This window comes from Lytechinus variegatus, chromosome 9 (assembly GCF_018143015.1).
Source record: "Lytechinus variegatus isolate NC3 chromosome 9, Lvar_3.0, whole genome shotgun sequence".
Taxonomy (NCBI): Eukaryota; Metazoa; Echinodermata; class Echinoidea; order Temnopleuroida; family Toxopneustidae; genus Lytechinus; species Lytechinus variegatus.
In genome coordinates, this window is record NC_054748.1 from 37482046 (window position 1) to 37502574 (window position 20529).

The window sequence follows — 20529 nt, forward strand, 5'->3', positions numbered from 1 at the left end:
TGCTACTTGTGTGCCAAAAGAATACTATTTTTTGAAAATAAATGTGTAATATTTATTGTAGATAATTGGTGTAATTTCCAATTTTTTAGACCTAGCTTCCAGAACAACAGCATTGACAAGAAATTACCATTTGGTCTACATATTAACACCCAGTTTTCCTCTCTTCCATTGGTCATCGGCTTACTATCAATTGGTCTAATGCCAATTCGTCCAATTACCAACTCGTCTACCACTGTATCAGTCCGGCCACTGTCCACATGGTCTAATTGCCATTTCGTCCACTCACCATTTTGTCTAGTAACCAATAGGTCCAATAGCCATTTAGTCCATATACCATTTGGTCTACTTGGAATAAGTGTTAATTGGGCAAAGTGAAAGAAAAATAAATGGATATTAGACGAAATGGTCATAGACGAACTGGTGATTAGATGAAGTGATGATTGGACTTAATGGTTGTTAGACGATGTGTTGATGGACGGAATGGCATTAGACTAAATGAAGTCAGACCATGTGGTGAGTGGACGAGTTGGCCATTTACCTGGTCATCCACAAGGTCTAATCCTCAGTCGTCTAGAACCAGCCCTTCTACTTACCGTTTGGTCTCACTGCTACTTAGCCCATTAACCATTTTGTCTAAATTCCAGTTTAAAAAATATACTAATTTCATCTTATATCCATTTGGTCTAAGATCCCTTTAGTCTATGTCTATGATTACTGTAGATAATTTATTTGACAAAGTTCCAAATAACAAGAAGACAAAGTGGAAGTTTAAACTGATGTATGGTTTGATTCATCCAGGAAAAAATAAATCTATTCATCTGGACTTACTTTGATTGAAACAGAGGATTATTATGATTGAAAAATTCCTCAACGTCTCCAAGACAATAACGTCGACTGTGCTTCGGCGCCAATCGGCAACAACGATATCCCGCCAATTCAGAAGAGCTGAAGAAGTGTCCCGGATCGGACTGTCCTCTGTTTCAATCAAAGTCCAGATGAAATGATTTATTTTTTCCATCGTAAAGTGGAAGTTTGACTGTCTTGGCATTGATTTGTTCATAGTTAGACCAACTGAGTACTACATGTAGCCTGATCGATGGTTGGACCAAATGGTCATTACATCATGTGGCAGTAGACCAAGTGGGTTTAACCAAGATGTTAGACAATATGAACTTTAGACCATTTGCTAGTAGACCAAGTGGGTTGAGCCATGATGGTGTTAGACAATCAGAGCATTAGACCATTTGCTAGTAGACCAAGTGGGTGTAGCCATATGATGGTATTTGACATACAAACCAACTATTAGATCATCTGGTAGTAGATGAAGTTGATACAGCCCATTCTTATCTTCATCTCTCGGTGCTCTTTATCATGCTCTCCCATGTAAGTCACACTGTACCTATTATTCCCCTCTTTCTTTATTTCTTCCTTTCTTTCATTCTTTCTTTCCTTTTTTCCTCCCTTTCTTTCTTTCTTCCTTCTTATCTCTCCCTTTCTACTATTCTTGTTCTTCTGTCCTTATCAAGATTTCTCATTTTATTCACATTCTCTCACATTTATTGTTCCTCTCTGAAGCATTCCTTCTTTTTCATCTCTTCCTCTTTCTCTCTGTCTCTTTCTTTCTGTCTCCCTCTTGGCCCTTCTCATACCTCCCTCTGGACCTCTCTTCCTCACCCTCCTCTTTTTATCTATATCCTCTCAATTCTCTAGTTCTTTTGTGCCCCATGTACTTTCACAACAATATAACTTATTTCCCTATTTGATTGTCTAACAAATCAAGATAATTGACAAATGATATTTATAAAGGATTTCTTTTGTATATTCTATTGCACATATAAAACAATCTAAGGTAATTCACTCATTAGATGACTTCCGATTAACATTCAGTGCTCTTTGCGCCAGATGCACAGCTTTTGCCATTTTCTGCAATGTTCCAGCGTAACAAGTCTTTGGCATGTATCAATTTGATTATGCATCTCAATTTTCTACTTAATTAGGGAATAGTCATCGGGTAAAATGATTCCAAGGTAAATAAAAAAAGCATAATATAACCAACATAACTGACATTCTGAATAATTTGAATATTTGGCTTGTAAAATTGAATGAAGGTGAAACTTTGCTTCTATTGATTTGTCTTCAAACAGTTGGAGCATGGGCCATATTTAGAACATCCATCAGACCAACGATCACATTATTTATTTTGAATGTGGACTAAGAAGTCTTTTGGCCTCTAAGAGCTTGACCTGAGCATCAAACAACCATTGCTGAGCATCCGTCTTCTGCTTCTTCTGCAAGTCGGCCGTTGGAGATGATGACCCAACAGATGCAAGGTTTTCCTGCCTTTTAGCTGTCTTAGGATTTTTATCTCGACTGCTTGAGGACTTGTTTGGAGTCCTTGCAGGACTTGATGAGTTGCTTATCATTGCCATGAGGTCGTCTGCAATGGTGATACTGAAAGGGGAAGGGTTCTCTGAACTTGACGCCGACACCTTCTCATCCGCAGGAGCAGGGGATCTGTCTCCCGTTGGAGATGGCGAAGTGAATCCATTTGCTTTGGTGAATTCAGACACAAATCTACTGAAGTCATCATAGGTTTGTTCATTTGGGAATATAATGGGAGATTCAGCGTCTATGTCAAAGGGCTTTTTGAAAGAGTCTTTCTTTTTCTTGGATTCTTTTTTTGAGCTCTTCTTCGGAAGCTCCTGATCAGTCGTCACGGGTTCCTGTTTATCTGTCTCCTTGGGAGGATTACCTGTTTCACTTTTCTCATCGCCATCACTTTCATTGGGTTTGTCCTCAGGAACTTCTTCTCCTTTGATCATGGCAAGAAGAGTGTTCATTCCATCTTCAGCCACCTTACGACGCATCTCCTCCTGAAGTTCTGCTTCTCTTCTGGCTTTTTCCTCCGCTTCTATTTTGGATTTCCTGGCCATCTCTTCCTTTTGCAGCTCATTGAAGTCAGCTATTGATCTCTTCTTTTTCCGATCCCTCTTCCGCAAGGTAGCATTGTAGAATTCATCATCGATATCACTGTCTTCAAACTGCTCATCACTGAATTGTACGTTTTCTTCAACCTGCTGTACAGACTGAGCAAGTTTCTTCCTGACGCGGAGACGGATCTCCTCACGTTTCTGCTCTTTCTTAGACCATTGTGGCTTTGCAGCAGGTTCACTGATGACTCTGGCCGGGTTTGTTTCAATAAGCTGCTCTGTTGCTGACAAGACTTCTTTCTTTGGTTGAACTTGTGCGCCACTAATGGGCATGTTCTGAATGAAATCTCTCTGCTGTTGGTTGATTGGCTCATAGGTTTGTTGGGGTGGTGGTGGTGGCTGTTGCTGCGGATACTGTCCATGAGGATATTGCATTTGTGGTTGTGGTGGTATCATAGGAGGCCCATAGCCGTATGGGTTCATGCCATAGTATGGCATTGGTGGAGGTGGCATTGGGTATGGCATCATAATGGGCATCATCATTGGATTCCCTGGCACTCCTCCTTGAAAACCACCATATGCCCTACCATTTGGTTGTTGGACCCTTGGCTGTTCTCCTTCAACCTCATCTGGGACTTTCCCTCCCAAAGCTGCAATCAAAGTCTTCTGGAACTCGGAATCACTGCCAGATGCATTGATGATGACAATGGGTCTGTTTGTGTTGTCACCAAGTGGTTTATCTGCAAGATTTGGTGCAGCACCCGCTGTTTCATCATCTATTACTTTCTTAGCAACCTCTGGGGGAGGTGGTGGTGGAGGGGTCGGTTCCTTTGGAGGTGGAGGCGGTGGTGGAGTAGGTTCCTTAGGTGGTTCTGGTGTTGGGGTTTTTGCACGTGAGAATAGAGACTTAACTTTCCCCCACCCAGCTCCTTTATCTGACTCCTCTTTGATGCTGTTTAAAGTTGTCCTTGAGGCATTGATATTGGCCATGCTTGGAGTTCGTAATGTTACTTGTGATCCTGTCTTACTTGAGATACTTTTCTTCCTCCCAAATAACTTCGACAGTATACCCCTTTGTTTTTCCTTCACTTCCTCATCTTCCTCCAGGGAGTTGTCAGCTTTATTCTCTTCCGCTACAGTTTGTTCTGTCTTTGCTTCCTCTGGAGGATTTTCGGGAGGCTGTTCAGTCACCTCGTTGGGTTCTTCTGTCGATCTATCTTCCTGAACAACGGATTTACTTTCCTCTTCCTCAACCTCTTTCGGCTGATCTTCATCCTTAACCTCTGCTTTATCTTCAGTATTTCCAGCCTCTTCTTCTTTATCACTCTCCTTCGGTGTGTCCTCTTTTGTTTCTTCGTCTTTGACATCCTCCACTGGTTTTTCCTCCGGATTCTCTGCTGTTTCTTCAAGATCTTTCTTCTCCTCAGCTACTTCTTCCGTAGGTTCCTCGGGTTTTGGCTCCTCTTCTTCTTTGGCTTCTTCGGATGTTCCTTCTTGCTGTGGTTCATCTTCTGGCTTTTGTTCTTCTGGCTTTTCCTCTTCTGGTTTTTCTTCTTTGTTCTGTTCATCCTCCTTTTGGGGCTCAGGCGCCTCCTCAACTGGTTCCTTTTTGCCAAACATTTTCTTCATAAACAACGACATCCTGGCAACCCTCGTAAACTTGTTGGCAGGTTTCGTTTCCTTTGGCTTATTTTCTTCCTTACGCTTCTCTTCTTCTTCCTTCTGCTTTCTTTCCTCTTCTTCCTTTCGTTTTCTTTCTTCTTCCTCTTGTCTCTTTCTAGCCTCTTCTTCCTCTTTCCTTTTCTCCTCTTCCTCAAGTTTCCTTTTCTCCTCGGCTTCCCTCAATCTTTCTTCCTCTTCTCGTTTTCTTTTCTCCTCCTCTTCTCGTTTTCTTTTCTCCTCTTCCTGTTGTTGAGATGTTGGTGGTCTGCTCCAAGCCTGACGGGTGGAGACCCGGCTTTCGTGTCCCTCCTGGATGCTCTCAAGGGGTGGTTTGTTGCTGAGAGTTCCAACTCGACGAGACCCCCTTCCTCTGCCTCTACCCCTTCCTCGTCCTCTCCCTCTGTCCTGATTATCACCACCATCTGCACTTCTAGGTGGAGGTGCACCCCTTCCTTGTGATGGAGGACGCCCTCTTCCTCTCCCCCTTCCCCTACCTCTGCCTCTTCCTCTACCCCTTCCTGCTTCTGCCCGTTTCCTCTGCTTCAAAATCTCAGCCCTCCTCAAAGACTCTTCCCGGCGTTGTCTCTCTTTCACCAGCTCCTCATCCTCCTCAGGTTTCGGTTCTTGTTTCTTCTCTTCCTCGTCCTTCTGCTCTGGGTTATCTTTGTCGCCTGGGGGTTTCTTCTTCTTTTTCTTTTTCTTCGGAGGGGCGACGTAGCTGAAAGTCTGAATGTCACCCATCCCGCGAGGTCACTGACATAGTTCGTTCATATCCTGGAAAGAAAAAGAATGAAAGAATATAAAAAAAATGAAATTATTGAGTAAAACATTTTCCAAGAAAAACAACTATATTGAATTTATCCACAACAATGAGCATAATATCCCTTTGGTCATTGCCTTAACTTATCTTCATCTTTTTTTGCAAATATGATATCCAATATCATGACGTTTTTAAGCAGTGGCGGATCCAGCCCAGCCCCCCCCCCCCCGAAAAAAAAATATTCATAAAAAAAGAGAGTGTAAAAATTCCCCTTCCTTGGTGCCAATGAGGAAAGTGATTAGAGTGATTTTTTTTTTTTTGGGGGGGGGGCTCTGCTTGTCAACAAGTGTAGTGGAAAATCGTAAATATTGTGACATTTGGCCTCCTTTGGGGGTGAGATTACTTGTCCGAAAATATATTAAAGGGGCTACTCTAGGTTGACAATAATATGATTTTAAATGACGAATAAAACACTTAAATCTTTTAATCAAAATCTGAACAGGAGTAATAAAGTTATAACATTTTAAAGATTTACATTTATCGGTGATACAGCTCTTTGCATGTCTTCGTAAATATTGAATGATCAAACTGATGTAATATTCCCCTTTTCCTTTTGTATTTTATATCATATGAAATTCTATTATTCAAAGTTTGTCGTCAGAGAATTTTTTTGGAAAATTGATTGACGACTGACTTAATACAATAGACATTAATTGCTGCCACTTGATTAGAAGGGAGACTTATCATACACACGTAAGAAAATAAAAAAATATTTATGATTTCATGTAATAACCTAAAAGGGAAACTGGGGTAATGACGTCATCAGCACATCTAATGATTTTTAATGATGACGTGCATACATAAATCTTGCATCAATAACTTCATTAATTATCAGATTTTTATGATATTTTCAGCATTTTCTCGGTAAAGCTTATACTCTTCTTTATTTAAATAAAATCATCTTCAGATCGGAGTTTACCCCTTTAAGGCGTTTCTTTCTGGATCCGCCACTGTAAAACTTTGATAAGTTAATTTTTCCCGTGATTTTTCCTGAATAATTTTCCATCATCGCACGAAAATATATTATAGTGTTATACTAGCATCTAAACATTTATTACGTTTAGAACTAAGAGTAAAAAATTTACCCTGAAAAATATGTCCACATGCAGTTACGTAGGAATTCAAGAAATAATGCAAACAAAACATCGGTTCTATTAGTAGTATTTCAGGTAGGGGCGGATCCAGTATTTACCAGTTTGGGAGGGGCACTTTGGAAGAAAAAAAGTCAACCGAAAAAAAGGGTTATTGATGCCCGCGGAGATAATTTGGCTAAGAAAAAAAAGAAGTTCATGTATGAAGATCTCACCCGCCTTGATCTATGCCTTATCTCGTGCAGAGGAGAAGTGAATCAACATTTTATCATTTATTTTATCTATTTCACTTATTCATTTATCTGTATTCGCTTATTAATTTATTTATCTATTCGTTTATTAATAATAATCCGCTTTTATATAGCGCTTAATTCATCTGAACGACGTGTCTAAGCGCTTTACAGATATATTATTACCCCGGTCGTCGGATTCAATCAGTCATTCCCGCACACAATGTGTGTACATCCTCCACTCCCTGGGGAGTTTATTCATTTTTTTTAATATTTACTGAATATTTTCTGACTGGTATCACGTATCCAATTTTGTTTGTTTACATGAATTTACGCAGGGTATTACTTTCCATTTAATTTTGGTCCCTGATAGAGGCATTCGCGGATGTGACGAGAATATTTCAGATTAACAAACAAAATAAAATAATACAGGAAGGGAGAAAGGGATCCCCACCTTTTATTAATATATCAAGAAAATGGTGGAATTAGTAGAATAGTATTAATAGTATACAAATAGTATACAAATAAATGAGTAGACAGATTGTATAATATATAAATGGGTGAATGTATTGAATGAATGAATGAATACATAATGAATAAATGTTCAGGTAAAATCATTTCCTCCCACCCCCCGGAGGTTCTGCTAAAATGTTGATGGATATTTTCAAGTAAGATCAGTTGATTGCAACAACGTAATTTTCGGATAGATTTTACTGCAGTGATGGCGTATTGAGAAAACAATTTTGAGTGGGCTCATTGTGGTGTATTACGTAATTTTAATTAAAAATTTGCGAGCGAGCCAGCAAATATTTCAACCTTTTTATTACAAAAATCCAAATTTGTGATAGATTTTGACATAAAATTAAGAAAATAATCTGAAATTTCACCCTTATCCCTTTACTTTTCTTTTCTCTCTTTCCTCTTGTTTTTTCTTGGTCGTGATTTTTTTTTTTTTGGGGGGGGGCTTGGGGGCAAGAGCCCCAAGCCCCCCCCATCTTTACGCCAGTTAATTTAGAAGCCGTTACTTACATAATTATTTATGGCGATGAATTCCATGGTAGCTCTTCGTCTCTCCAAACATAATTATTTAGTTATCTGTATAGAAAATAAATAGGAAACAGAAAAATGAGAAAGATAGTTATCAATATAAAACAAGGAGTTCAATTTTAGCAGTAGTCCCAATAAGAAAATATGAATATATGGCAGTTAAGAATGGTTGAAAACACATTAATTTCGAGAAGATAGACAAGTAGGCTTACTCTTTAGCGTATTGGCCTTCAACTTTCTTTATTATGGTGAAAAGCAACGGGGATATTTTTGTCAAAATATAATATAGGTTTAGAGGTTTCAAACTAATTAGATATTAGTAAATTATTTTTTTTTCAATGATAGCTCGGCCAACATGCCTCTATTTTCCCAACTATACACGAAGGTAGCCTAAGTTATATCTTGAAACATTCGATCCTGTAAACTGAGTATTTTCATTTAAGAAATGAAGAAAAAATATGACAAGGAAATGAAGAAAGTATATTTCATATGAAGTTGATAAATACTAACCTCCAGGCCTGCTCACATCTCTAACATCTTTTTCCAAAACGGCTTGATAAGCATTTTCGAGAAACATTCTGTTTCCTGATTAATTTCCAGGAATTAGATTTTAAAAAACGCGAATATCTGTAGTTTCGAAATCTCCATGTATTTCTTTATCCGTCTCTTTTAGAATATAGCTGTATATAATATTCACCTTATGTGACATGAAATAGTAAAGACTATTCAATGATACGTAATAATACGTCACGGTATGGGAATGTTAGTATACGGTGTATTATGGTAACTGAGGAGAAGAAGAAGACGAAAGCTCGAATCGATCGATAAGAACTTCTGATCGTGTCTTTGTTACTTTGTTTTACAAAGGGGTGGGGAGATGATATTGATCCCGTTTTCGGTTATTCTATTTATACGCATGATGTTGAGGTGTATAGGGCGTATTCAAGGAGGGGTCATCCAAATCAGACTGTGTCATGCACTGGTGTATTGGGGAGCTGCATTTGAGGCCATGCCCGCCCCCCCCCCCCCATCCCCAAAATTTTTCAACAACAAGGAAAGGAAAAAAAACGGACATTAAAAAGTGGCACTGGTGTATATAGATAGGGGTTAAGGAAAGGAAAGAAAAGGAAAGGAAAGGGAGGGGGGAAATGGCTCGAAGTATTTATCAAAGATATATTGCTAAAATCTATTAATCGCAAATATTAGTTTTTTGTTTATTATATAGAAGTATTTTTTTTCTTTTGCTTGCTCACGACTGTTTTGTTGTTGAAATTCTGCTCTGCACTCCATGTTAATTATGTCATTGCAGAGCGTAGACATACATTTCCTAGACCCCCCCCCCCCCCCTCCCTCCCCTCAGTATCACGCATCTCCATTATCGTACCTTGAGCATTCTGAAAAGGCAGCTAGGGGGTGGATCGAGTGCCTTCACCCTCTTGACAGAATTTGACCCATTTTTTTTTTTTTTTTGCTTCTTATGGCCTTTTCGAAAAGTGCATCTGGAAAAGATAATGACATTTATTATCCCTGGGAGAAAATTCGCCCTTTTTTCAAAGTTTTACCTAAAATTCTCGGTTATGTTTTTTTTTTTTGGTCTCTTCCCTCCTCATGCAAACATCAATAATAATTTCGATTTCAGATCCTAATTTTACTCATCTTCAGATATTTAATCTAAATTGTTTCATTTTAAAAAAAGATCAAATCACTGATTGTGCGACCGGATGACCTGATAATAAAAACCAGTCCCAGGGACACGTTTCATTTAACCATAAAAAGTTTTTAAATCATGGGCGGAAATCCCAGGGGGGACAAGGGGACGTGCCCTTCCTACTCAAAATAGTAGGGGGACACAATATCAAATGTCCCCCTACTATTTGTGGTCTTTTATGATGGTAAGAAATACATCATTTAAAATCGAAATAAACCATGTATTTTAGGACAAAATGACCTTATTTTTGTGATGACAACCATTTTTTTTGCTTGCCAAATTTATTTTCGTTGAAATGAAATTACCATTTTTCATCACTATCACCATCATCACCACATCATTATCACCATCATCATTTCTTCATCCCCATCCTCACCATTCACAATCATCAACATCATAATCATTATTATGTCATCATCATATCATTATTATCATCGTCATCACCATCACCACAACGCTGTCTTTTCCCCGACGAGATGTTTTAAAAATGCTTCTATTTAGCGTGAGGGGGGGGGGGTGAGACTTAAAGCCCCACAGGGGAAAGGCGACAGGACTCACAGAGACTGTACAAAAGTAGTAAGGTGTGGGGAGGACTAGCTTTATAATCATGGAACGGAAGGGGTGATATAAAATTACACGACCCAAACCTGTCATTTCTCATCCTTATTTCTTCCCCTTTCCTCCCCTGTATGTCTTTTCATCCACCCCTCCATCTGTCCTTCTTTCCGCTTCTCTCACCCCACCTCCTCCATCTCTAGCTTAATTCTCACTTCCCTTCCTCCTCATTTTATCTTTCTCCTTGTTTCATCCAACTTCCCCCTCCCTCAACTATCCCCTTCTTAACCCTCTCCCCCTTCTCCCCACCCCCTTCTTTCTGCTCGTGTCCATCTCTCTCTCCCCCCCTCTCTCACATTCATCCCCCTCTCTCACTGTTCTCCCCCTCACGCGCGCGCTCTCTCTCTCCATATTTCATAATTTTTACTAATTCTTTCTTCCATTAAATCCTCTCCCACGATTCTACTTGCAACAATGTATCTAACTCTAAACAGACATACACACAAAGCATTTCAAATTGTTGAATTAATCAAATTTCCTTCAGATATATTTTATTAATTATTGACATACTTCAGTTTCAGAACATACAAATAGTTTCAATTTCAGTAGTACTCTAGTAATTCCCCAATAATTTTAGACTAAAATATCAACTGCTCAAGTAAAATCAATTAATTTCCCCCAAAGATATCAATTTCACAATGTACCTGTATATGAAACAGCATTTTTCAAAAACATTTTTGTCATTGTTATTTCAGAATCAAGAGTTTTGTCAAAATATGCGATCAAATATATCAAAAACCTGACTTAAATGAAATTGTTTTCTCATGTCAAAATGAAATAAAGCCAACAGAATAACAAGTTTTTCTTTCTTTTTTTCCAAAAGGAAAATCTACATCCCATTAAATTCCAATGACAATCAATGAAAGCTTTAGATGCTCAGAAAAACTGCCATAAGATATGTTTAGGCTACATAGATGTAGATAAAAAATATAATCTGGACATAAAATATCTAACTTTAAGAACTGAAAATCAAACACTGTACTTCAGTAAAAAGAAAGCAATACATTTGTAAATAAAGCTCAATAGAATTCAAACAGATCATTTTTTATGACGTGGAAAAAGTTTCATTAAGGTTGCCAGCACTGGCAAGTTGCCATTTCCATTCTTTAACAGTTACCATAGTAACAGTCAAAGAATGGTAAATAATCTTCAACCAATCATAACCAAGGATTTTACTGAAATAAACAGAGCTTACAACTTTTATGGAATGGTTTCCACGAAAACATTCTTTGCTATTACAATCAATTTTTCTAATGAAATTTAATTATGAGGTGATGTGTAAGCCAATAATTCCCAGCAAATATATGCCTTTAGTTGAACACATGCTAATCAGAGTGCATTGTCACTCTATTGCATCATTTTTTTATGGTGACCTATGAAAGGTTAAAAGGATCAAAACAAACAAGATATATTGACTGAAATGATAGTTCAAACAATAGATAACCGCATACAATATGAACTCATTTACATTTCTATTGCAACTGGGGTGCTGAAACCTCTCATCTCAAAAAAAAAAAAATAGATATACATGTATGGGGGTACATGTAGCTATTAAAAGAGAAAAGGTTGTATTTTTTTTTAATATGGCAATGTTGGTGACCTCTTATTGTCTGAAAACAGTCTCTGATAACAGTACAGAAGTCTTCCTACATGTAGTCAAAAGAATGTTCCCACTTGTATGCAAAAAGACATTATAAACTGGAGAGATCCTTTTTTGTGGTAAAGCTCAGATAAGAGGTTTTAACATCTGACTATGACAGAGGTGACTGATCAGAACACACACAAAGTGTATACACATTTCCGAACACACAGGGTTATATGTAATATGTAAATGTTTCACTGTATTAATAAACACGAAAGTATTTGAGGAAGTCAAAAACAATTTTTTTTAAGCCACTTGGTCTAATCAATTTAGATGCAATTTATTAACTCTATGTGGTCTTAGACTAATGGGGCATTGCAAGAAACTTGCGATCAATCGCAAGTCTATTTTCATTCCCGAAATCCAGCAAATGCTGTGCAATTAATTGCAAAATTGTGATTGATTGCTAATCTGCTCCATGAAACAAGGACTGTAATCTGATTTGCTAAAGCTAAAAGTGATTAAACAATTGTAAAATTGTAAAAGAATATTTGCGATTGATTGCAAATATTTTCTTGCAACACCCCCTTAGACCAAGAAAATTGGCTTAGACTAAAGCATCTTTGATACTGGATATCTACATGGTCCCAAGTCATACGTGTACATGTATATGAAAATCACTTGACAAAAGCGTAATTCTTTCTTTCATTTCAATATGATGTGGAAGTGTAAGTAGGGGAGACCGGGATTAATTGGAACATGGAATAAGTTGAAACATTGTAATTTTCTTAAACGCATGCTAAGTAAATTTATGTAATGCTGCCCTGCGTTAAAGAAAATTACGATGTTTCAACTTACCCCATGTTCCAACTAACCCCGGTCTCCCCTACCTTGTGTACATGTACATGCACATACCAGCAAATTCCATTTGTGTTACTGGCATCCCTTGTCACAGTGCATGTATACCATACCCATACACGTTGATGTGTATGTTTGTGAAATTAACATATATACATGTACAACAGGTGCAGTTAGGCATACAGTACATGCATGGGTTGGGGAGCTAGGGACACATTTACTACCCCTGTGTACATGTGCATTACATTTCATGTACATATTACATTATAGCCACATCGACCCCCTAGTCCCTACAATGAAATAATTCATAAGTGTGACTAAATAATTGTGCTGTAAACTGATGTAAATGATCATATCATGTAGGTCAAGAAAAGAAATACTCATTCCCTATTTAATTTTTTTAAGTACAAATTTAAAAGCAGTTTCTACAGAAGTTATGATTTTTCTTTTACTTGTACCTCTCTTACATGTAGTTATAATTGCCACTTCCCACTCATCAATTATCATTCCTTTAAAAAGGACCCATGTTAATAACCCTCATGTAAACTTATGATAAATTCAATTTGAAATCCACTTCATGTATACATGTAGTGTACATGTAATGCACAATTGCACATATAAAGACAAAAGCTGCCCATATCATGCGAATGTACACGTACATGTAATGCCATCATCAGGATCCAGTAACACAAAATCTTGTCATTGATCATACAGCTGATTTGTATGCTTGATTTCACACAATGATCAATGTCATCATACTTGAAAATACCAGCCCTATGGCTACGATTAAGCGCTAAGCTTTGTGTTTGAATTGGGTACAGATCGCGGGGGGGGGGGGGGAGTTTCATGAAGCTGTTCACACATGTAGTTCTAAATTTAAGAATCACTTTTTGAACGACTGGTGACCCTTTCTTGTGGTAAATGATATTCACAATTAAATGTTCATAGATTATTATTTAGTGTGTAAGAAAGGATCATCAGTCATAACTTACCAACAGCTTTATGAAACACCAACCTGATGAAAATAACAAGAGTACAATTTAATAGAAAAAGGCACTTAATTTAAACATACAACAAAGAAAAAGAAATATAAGGGCTCAGTAAGCAATTATTTACAACTGATTAGTCTCCTGGTTCATGCAAATGAATACATGAAGCTAGAAATTTTGTAGATTATAATCAATTGTAAAACTAAATGACCTATTATGTTAAAGGACCTAAATCTACACCCCAAAAAGGGATAAATTGAATAAGAGTTACATGTACATACATGTACATTAAAAAAAACCCAGATATTTATATTAAACTCAAAGGCAATATGAAAAAAAATGAAATATTGCCATACAACCAGGAAAGGGGTAGCTAAAACAGGAAAATGGCCGTGTCCAAAACAAATGCCCCAAGAGTCAGTAAAACAAAATTCTGTTTAACTTGCTGTACACCAGGCCTGTGTACACGCACTCACTCAGGGAAATAAAATAAAAGGCCCATATACATATTGAATCAAGTCATTACAAACTGTCCGGAAAAAAAATATATTTAGGCTTTCTTACCTATTTAAAGATAAATATAGAAGATTCACTTAATCGCAAATTTAGTAAGAACAAACAAATGTTGTGGGTAAAAAGCAAGCTTGGGAATGGGCTCCATGTACATGTAATTGTGAATAGGACGGTCTACAGAATTTACAAACCATTTGTGAAAATGGCTTAACGACATGCAATTACATGTACGAGGAAAACTTACATGATGGGAAAAGTATTACTTTGCTCGAAGAAAAAAAATATGCATAGCAACAGAAATTTAACTGAAAGAATCAAGTGTCCCCTCTCCTTACATCTCTATGAGTGTCTAAATTGTTTTCAAAGAATCAACTCATTTACAAACTAAAATAATTAACAAAAAAAATAAATGGAACAAATATATAGCATAATATCACAGAATACATTTAGGAAAATAATAATCAATTTACTTCTTGACCGTCAAGGTGTCATCTGTCCTCCCCCTCTGCCATTCGAGATGTGTAGACTTGCTCCCGATGTGTGTTTGTGAGAACAGGGTCGAGTACACGAGAGAGTTGATCAATGCGTGCCTTGAATCTCATCCTATCCCTTGCACAGGCTTGCCAGTCGTTCTCTGAGGCATGGGTGGGGTTGGTTTCACAGGACGCTGGATCCTTCTCGACAAGGACGATGAAAGACGAGTCGGGGCAGAAGCGAACCTGCGGATATTTTGATTAACGAATCAAGCAGAATAATCAAGGATATTGCAACCCAAGTTGTTGTATGTACTGCGTACATGTAAGATATTACTGAAAAAAATGGTTTGACGGCTTTTAATGACATAACATCACTTAGGCATCAACACACCAATAACATTGCGCAATGGTGAAAAAAGCCAGGTAAAGGTTATTTTTTACATTGTGAGTCATACAATGCATGCGTACTAGTCATCTGATGCAACCATAGACCTTGTTGCATGTAAAGGAAAGTAAATTAATTCTACAAAGATTGTAAATCCTGGCATACATCAAACATGTTCATACACATAAACTAAAATGTACATGGATGAAGCATTCATTGTAAAAGCTCCAGTCACCCCCCCCCCCCAAAAAAAAAAATGTACAAGATTCAGACTGCATGGAATGAAATGATCACATTTGTACGGGATCTATGTACAAACTGACACTGTGTACATTCCCAGAACTCCAGCGTACACGTTATTGTACAATGTCCATGTATCTCATTGTTGTCATTGTTACATGAACTATATATGTAGTACATTCACACTGGTTTGAAATATTTATAGGCCTACATGTAAGAGCCTAGGAGCAATGTGACCCAGTGGATAAGTCTTCTTCTGAATTTGAAACAGAGGGTCGTGGGGTCAAATCCCGGCCATGGCGTAATTTCCTTCAACAAGAAATTTATCCACATTGTGCTGCACTCAACCCAGGTGAGATGAATGGGTACCCAGTAGGATTAATTCCTTGAATGCAGGAGCGCTGACAGGCAGCTCGAGCTAAAGCCGGGGTAATAATAATATGTAATAACAATGTGTCTCTAGATAGATGGCGCTATACATAATGCGGCATGCCTATTATTATTACGTGACTAGGCAATTGGCAATGAGTGTTTCTACAATGTACACAATTTTACAGCATTTATCAAATCAAGAAAGCATTATGAACGATCATTTTTTTATGACAAAATTTTTATTTCCATAAGGAGAAAGGGAAATGTTTTGCCATTTGCCTCAAAACAACAAATTCCTTACTTTCTTTGTATTTTGTAGCATTTTTTTATTGCATTTTTTTTTTGGGGGGAGGGGTATGACTCTGTTAAGGTTAATACCTTTTTGGAAGCCTTGTCTTGTGGAGTCAACTGGTACCTCCGTAGACAGCTGGCACTGGCAACACGCTTCATAGAACCTTCAGCGACTGTGGGTGATCCAAGATCAATATCATCTCTGGCCCCATGGACCCTGATAGTAGCAATGTCAAAGATTTCAATGTCGCTCTCCCTGGAAGGCAATCCCTCACATATCCGAGGTAGTGTCTCTTTTTGTTCTGTTGATGCTAGCAACAAAGTCCTTAGTCCTTCAACAGAGTCTTTTCTCAATGGGGTTGAAGGGCTTGGGGAGGGAACGCTGGAAGACAAATTAGAATCATGGCATTTCCAGGCCTCCATGGGACTGTACGGGTCCCTTGGTCTGTTGAACGAGTCCCAGAGAGGATCATCCTCTAGGGTAGAGGGATCATCAAGAGTGTCCCAGTCATCGTCGTCATCATCGTCATCGGATGAACTTGAGGTTGAACCAAGGATAAAGGCCACTGAAGGGTGATGACCAGAAGCGGAATCTGGCTTCTCTTTGGGTGTCGAGGAGAGGCTGTCTCTCAGTTCCTGGAGCTGAGGATCGGACAGCTTGAATGATCTTGGAAGACTGGTGTCAACATCGTCAACAGGACTATCATCCCCACTATCATAGTCATCATCACTATCCGTCTCTGACCAATTGTCCCCCTCATCTGTTCCAGAGTCTATGTGGCATTCTTGGAAAGACAACTTCGTGCCAGGGTGACCCTCCTGAATACTGTCATTACAGCGCCAGCCACATAGAGGATTGTATGGGTCATCGCTTGCTGTGAAACTCTCCCAAAGATCTGCATTTGCCTCTACTGCACTGTCTGAATCACTTCCTGATTCAGGATCACTGCTGGATGAAAGAGCCATCTCTTTATCTTGAGTGCTGGATTGTACCTTGTAGTCGGCGAGAATAAGTTCGATCGATGAGTGTCGTTCATTAAAATCGCTTTCTTCATTCTTTTTACTGCCATCTTTACGCTCATTTGTAGTTTGACAATTTTCATTTTGAACAGCAACATTTTCCTCATCTGCTTTTACCATGAGACATGAAGTATTAGACTTGCTGAGGTCACTAAAATTTGCAATACGTTCCTCAGCTTGACTAGTCTTTACTAAGTCTTCAGTCCGTTCTGGTGAAATTATTGCACTACTGTCAACTACATGTCCTATGAATTCTTCTGAACCACAGTCAGCAGTTACTAATGTTTCATCACTTTTAACCTCAGATGTGTTGATTTGCACATGTACAACAGTCTTGTCAATACATGATCTGATTTGACTGGAGATTTGGACACACGTTTCAGAGGAAGATGTTACAGAAGAACTGCTATGATCAGCATGCCATCGAGACTGAGACTTGGGTTTTGACTGAGGAAATGTTCTTTGCCGATTTCCATGTCCATTATTCCACTTAGGCTTCTTTGGAGGAGATCGAGCTCTCTGGTTTCTATTCATTGGTCCCTGGTGGGCAAACCCTTGCATCATCTGGGGACCTAGCAACTGTTGCCATGGAAAAGGAGGAGGAGGGGGAGCAAAGTGATGGAATCCCTGATGATAAGGAGGATGACGTTGATTATTCCCACCCATCATTTGATGCCAAGGATTACTGTAGAGGTTCCTTTGATAATTTTGTGTCGATGCCAGAAAAGGGGATTGGTTCATTCCCTGGTAAGGATGGAAGATTGGCGCATGGCCTCTATCCTGCGGAACAAAAGTCCGTCCCCACTGGCCTTGGGCGTTATGACGGGGTGGACCCATCTGGCTACTCTGCTGCGAGTTTGCCATCGGGTTACCCCAATGCGGAGGGTGTTTCGGCATGCTCATGTTGGTTAACTTTTCTGCTACAGAATCTAAAGTGGCAAGATGAGAGTCTGGACTATTTGACAGGGTCCCTTGCGACTGCATCAAGTTTCTGGTCGTCTCCCTCCGAGGAGGATGCCAAGTCTGATTTGACGCTCCTAAGGCTGATTTGACTTTGTCAAGTAGACCAACACCTTGACGAGTACACGTAAACTTATTGTCCTGCGATTGAAATCTGGGCTGGCAGTGATTTGATGCTTGTTGAATTTCAGGGGAAATTGCTCCGTTCAAATCCTCGCAGCTGCTTCCTGAATTCTCTCCAGTGCTATCCAAACGGACGAAAGTTGGCCGATTCTGACCTCTCCAGTTCGGATTCTTCCTTTGATATTTTTGTGCACAAGGATTCCCTCGTCCACTTCTATAGCTATAATTTTGCTTCTCAGATTTTTGTCTTTGATGTCCATGATGAGACATTCTATAATTACGGACTGCAACGTCTGCCATTTTTACAATTCTCTTATCCTGCTTATAGAAAAATTAAAGAGAATTCTTGTTTGAAACTTCAGAAATTTAGTCTCTGACTTATCAGTGTCTAACTTAGAATTTAGAGTCTAATATCTTTGCTCTATCAAAGATCAATTTGAAGTTGAACTTGATCATTCGCATTTTGAAGATGGGCCGTGTTGGCACCGACATTTTCATTAGGAACAAGAGAATGACCTTGAAATGAAGACATGAAAGCTAAACTATGCCAAGCATGCCATGTAAGCTTCATCTTACTGGAACGACAGATAGGAGGGCTGGCGTCTGAATTCAGAGTTTTTATGTCGTGAGGAAATGTTGGCCTCAGCTTAGGCCTACCTCCATTCATACAGCGCATACAAATCTGTTCACCATTCACTTTGTACACAGTCGACGGCACAGATACACGAAAAATTGGAGAGGTGTCTGCAAGTGCAACATATTGTTCAGGAAAATCAAAGTTGTTGACGATATCAGAGTTATTTTCACAATTCGCGGTTTCGGACAAAACATTTGATAAATCTTCCACATCCATTTCTTATCGTAGAAAACTTAAGAAAATACAACACAAGTGAAGCTTTTGGTGTTCGAATACTACGTGCGGAAATTCATGATTACGAAATTACATTGGCTGTCATGTTAAAGTGTGTTAATGAATGACCGTACCGGCGCGGTAGGCAGGCCGACTCGACTCGACTGTCTCCGAATGATGAATTGCGTCATTATTAGCACATGACGTCATGTTTAAATTTAAATTTCAGACGTTGAAATGTTAATGTATCCATTCAATAAATTATTTTGTGAAAAATAATATCGATTTGTATTTAAAAATACTTCATCAACTAATAGCTAAATATTCTTCTTCAAGAAGCCCAGTTAAAGAGAAATTGTACAGTGTAATTGAGAAAAATATAAAGTGGAGCAAAATGCACAGTTTGCAAAAAGACTAGTTAATTTTCCGGAAACTAACGATTAGTCTCGAACACTTCCGAAACATCTTTCGGGATCGAACGGGCGGGGAAAAATTGGGAAAACCCAAAGAATGCTGAATAACAGTGTGATGTATATTTCATCACATAACACTATTGGAAGCCCTTATATTTCGCAATACGATACTGGTTTAGGATTATGCTAATGGTCTAGGGGAAGTGCCAGGCACTTTTCCTATCCATCCAGAGACTCTGGCTTTTAATTTTCTCATATATTCACCTAATGCTTTATCATTATATATTTATTTGTTTACATTTTTGTTATAGTTTTGCATCATGAATTCATATTTGTGTTGTGTTGGGGGCAAATATCTTGTCTTTTTTTTATAGATTTGAAAGGGCAAAATTCCCCCCAATAATACTTAAAGAAAATTATAGACCTTTAAACCACAAGATAGGCAGATAATAGATGTAAAATAGTATTCGGTTTTATTACAAATCCTGGTAAGATGAGGTAGCATCACATATGTCACACACTCTTTTCATTTCTTGAACATGAATATTTCAAATAATATTCAAACTTTGATGGATATGATTATTAAGAAATTTAAAAAAAGAAAGACTGTGTCTACACCCCTCTGCTGTTCTGCATTTATCACGATAAATTACAGGCCATATATAGTATGAGTTTATATGAGGACCATCAGTATATAAGCCTATATGTAGTGTTAAAATAAGAAAAAAGACATAACCTGCAACCAAAAATATTCCATGGTCAATATACTGAATGCGCAGCACTCCCCCCAAATATTGGGGGGGGGGGTGAGGGGGTTGTCTTCTCTTTAGTATCTTGATCTAACTTCCCTCTATTTCCCCTTTCTTTTATCATTACCCCCCCCCCCCTGTGTCTCTCCCCCTCTCTCTTCCCCTTCTCTCTCTCTTCCCCCTCTCCCCCTCCCCTCTCTTACATCATGAATACAATGCAACAAAAGACTCTAAAATGAGACAATATCATTGTTTTAACGATAAATTGAGATTGTTACATTGACTCAATACATGAATATAAATAATATAATACTGGCAGAAAATAGTAGTCTTTAGAATACATCCCCAAAGGCCAAAACATTGAAAAAGTGAAAAAGAAAAGTTAAATAATTTACATACAATAGAGTAGACTAGACAGGAAAAAGTTACAGACATGACATATATCTCTTTTAAGATCTCTTCTATAGTGACTGTTATTTTCCACTTAAAGATAACTATACCAGTTGTGATAACGATATCAAAATGAGTTCGAAAAGAATCCAATAAAATTACCACCCAAGTGTTTGTATATATAAATAAAAAATATGTGCAAATTGTCTCTGGAA

General features: G+C 38.3%; 2 protein-coding genes across 2 annotated transcripts; both read right to left on the bottom strand.

The window, feature by feature from the left end:
* Positions 1–2170: 2170 nt before the first annotated feature.
* On the bottom strand, positions 2171–8709 carry LOC121420940 (actin cytoskeleton-regulatory complex protein PAN1-like). Its single transcript, XM_041615494.1, has 3 exons — positions 8291–8709; positions 7763–7828; positions 2171–5366 (listed from the first exon to the last, which is right to left on the bottom strand). Exon 3 carries the CDS (start codon positions 5331–5333, stop codon positions 2196–2198), a length of 3138 nt encoding a protein of 1045 aa, XP_041471428.1. The 5' UTR covers positions 5334–5366; positions 7763–7828; positions 8291–8709; the 3' UTR covers positions 2171–2195.
* Positions 8710–13621: 4912 nt separating this feature from the next.
* On the bottom strand, positions 13622–18915 carry LOC121420941. The gene is made up of 2 exons (XM_041615495.1): positions 15897–18915; positions 13622–14764 (listed from the first exon to the last, which is right to left on the bottom strand). The coding sequence occupies exons 1-2, from the start codon at positions 18210–18212 to the stop codon at positions 14534–14536; spliced, it is 2547 nt and encodes an 848-aa protein (XP_041471429.1). The 5' UTR covers positions 18213–18915; the 3' UTR covers positions 13622–14533.
* Positions 18916–20529: the final 1614 nt, after the last annotated feature.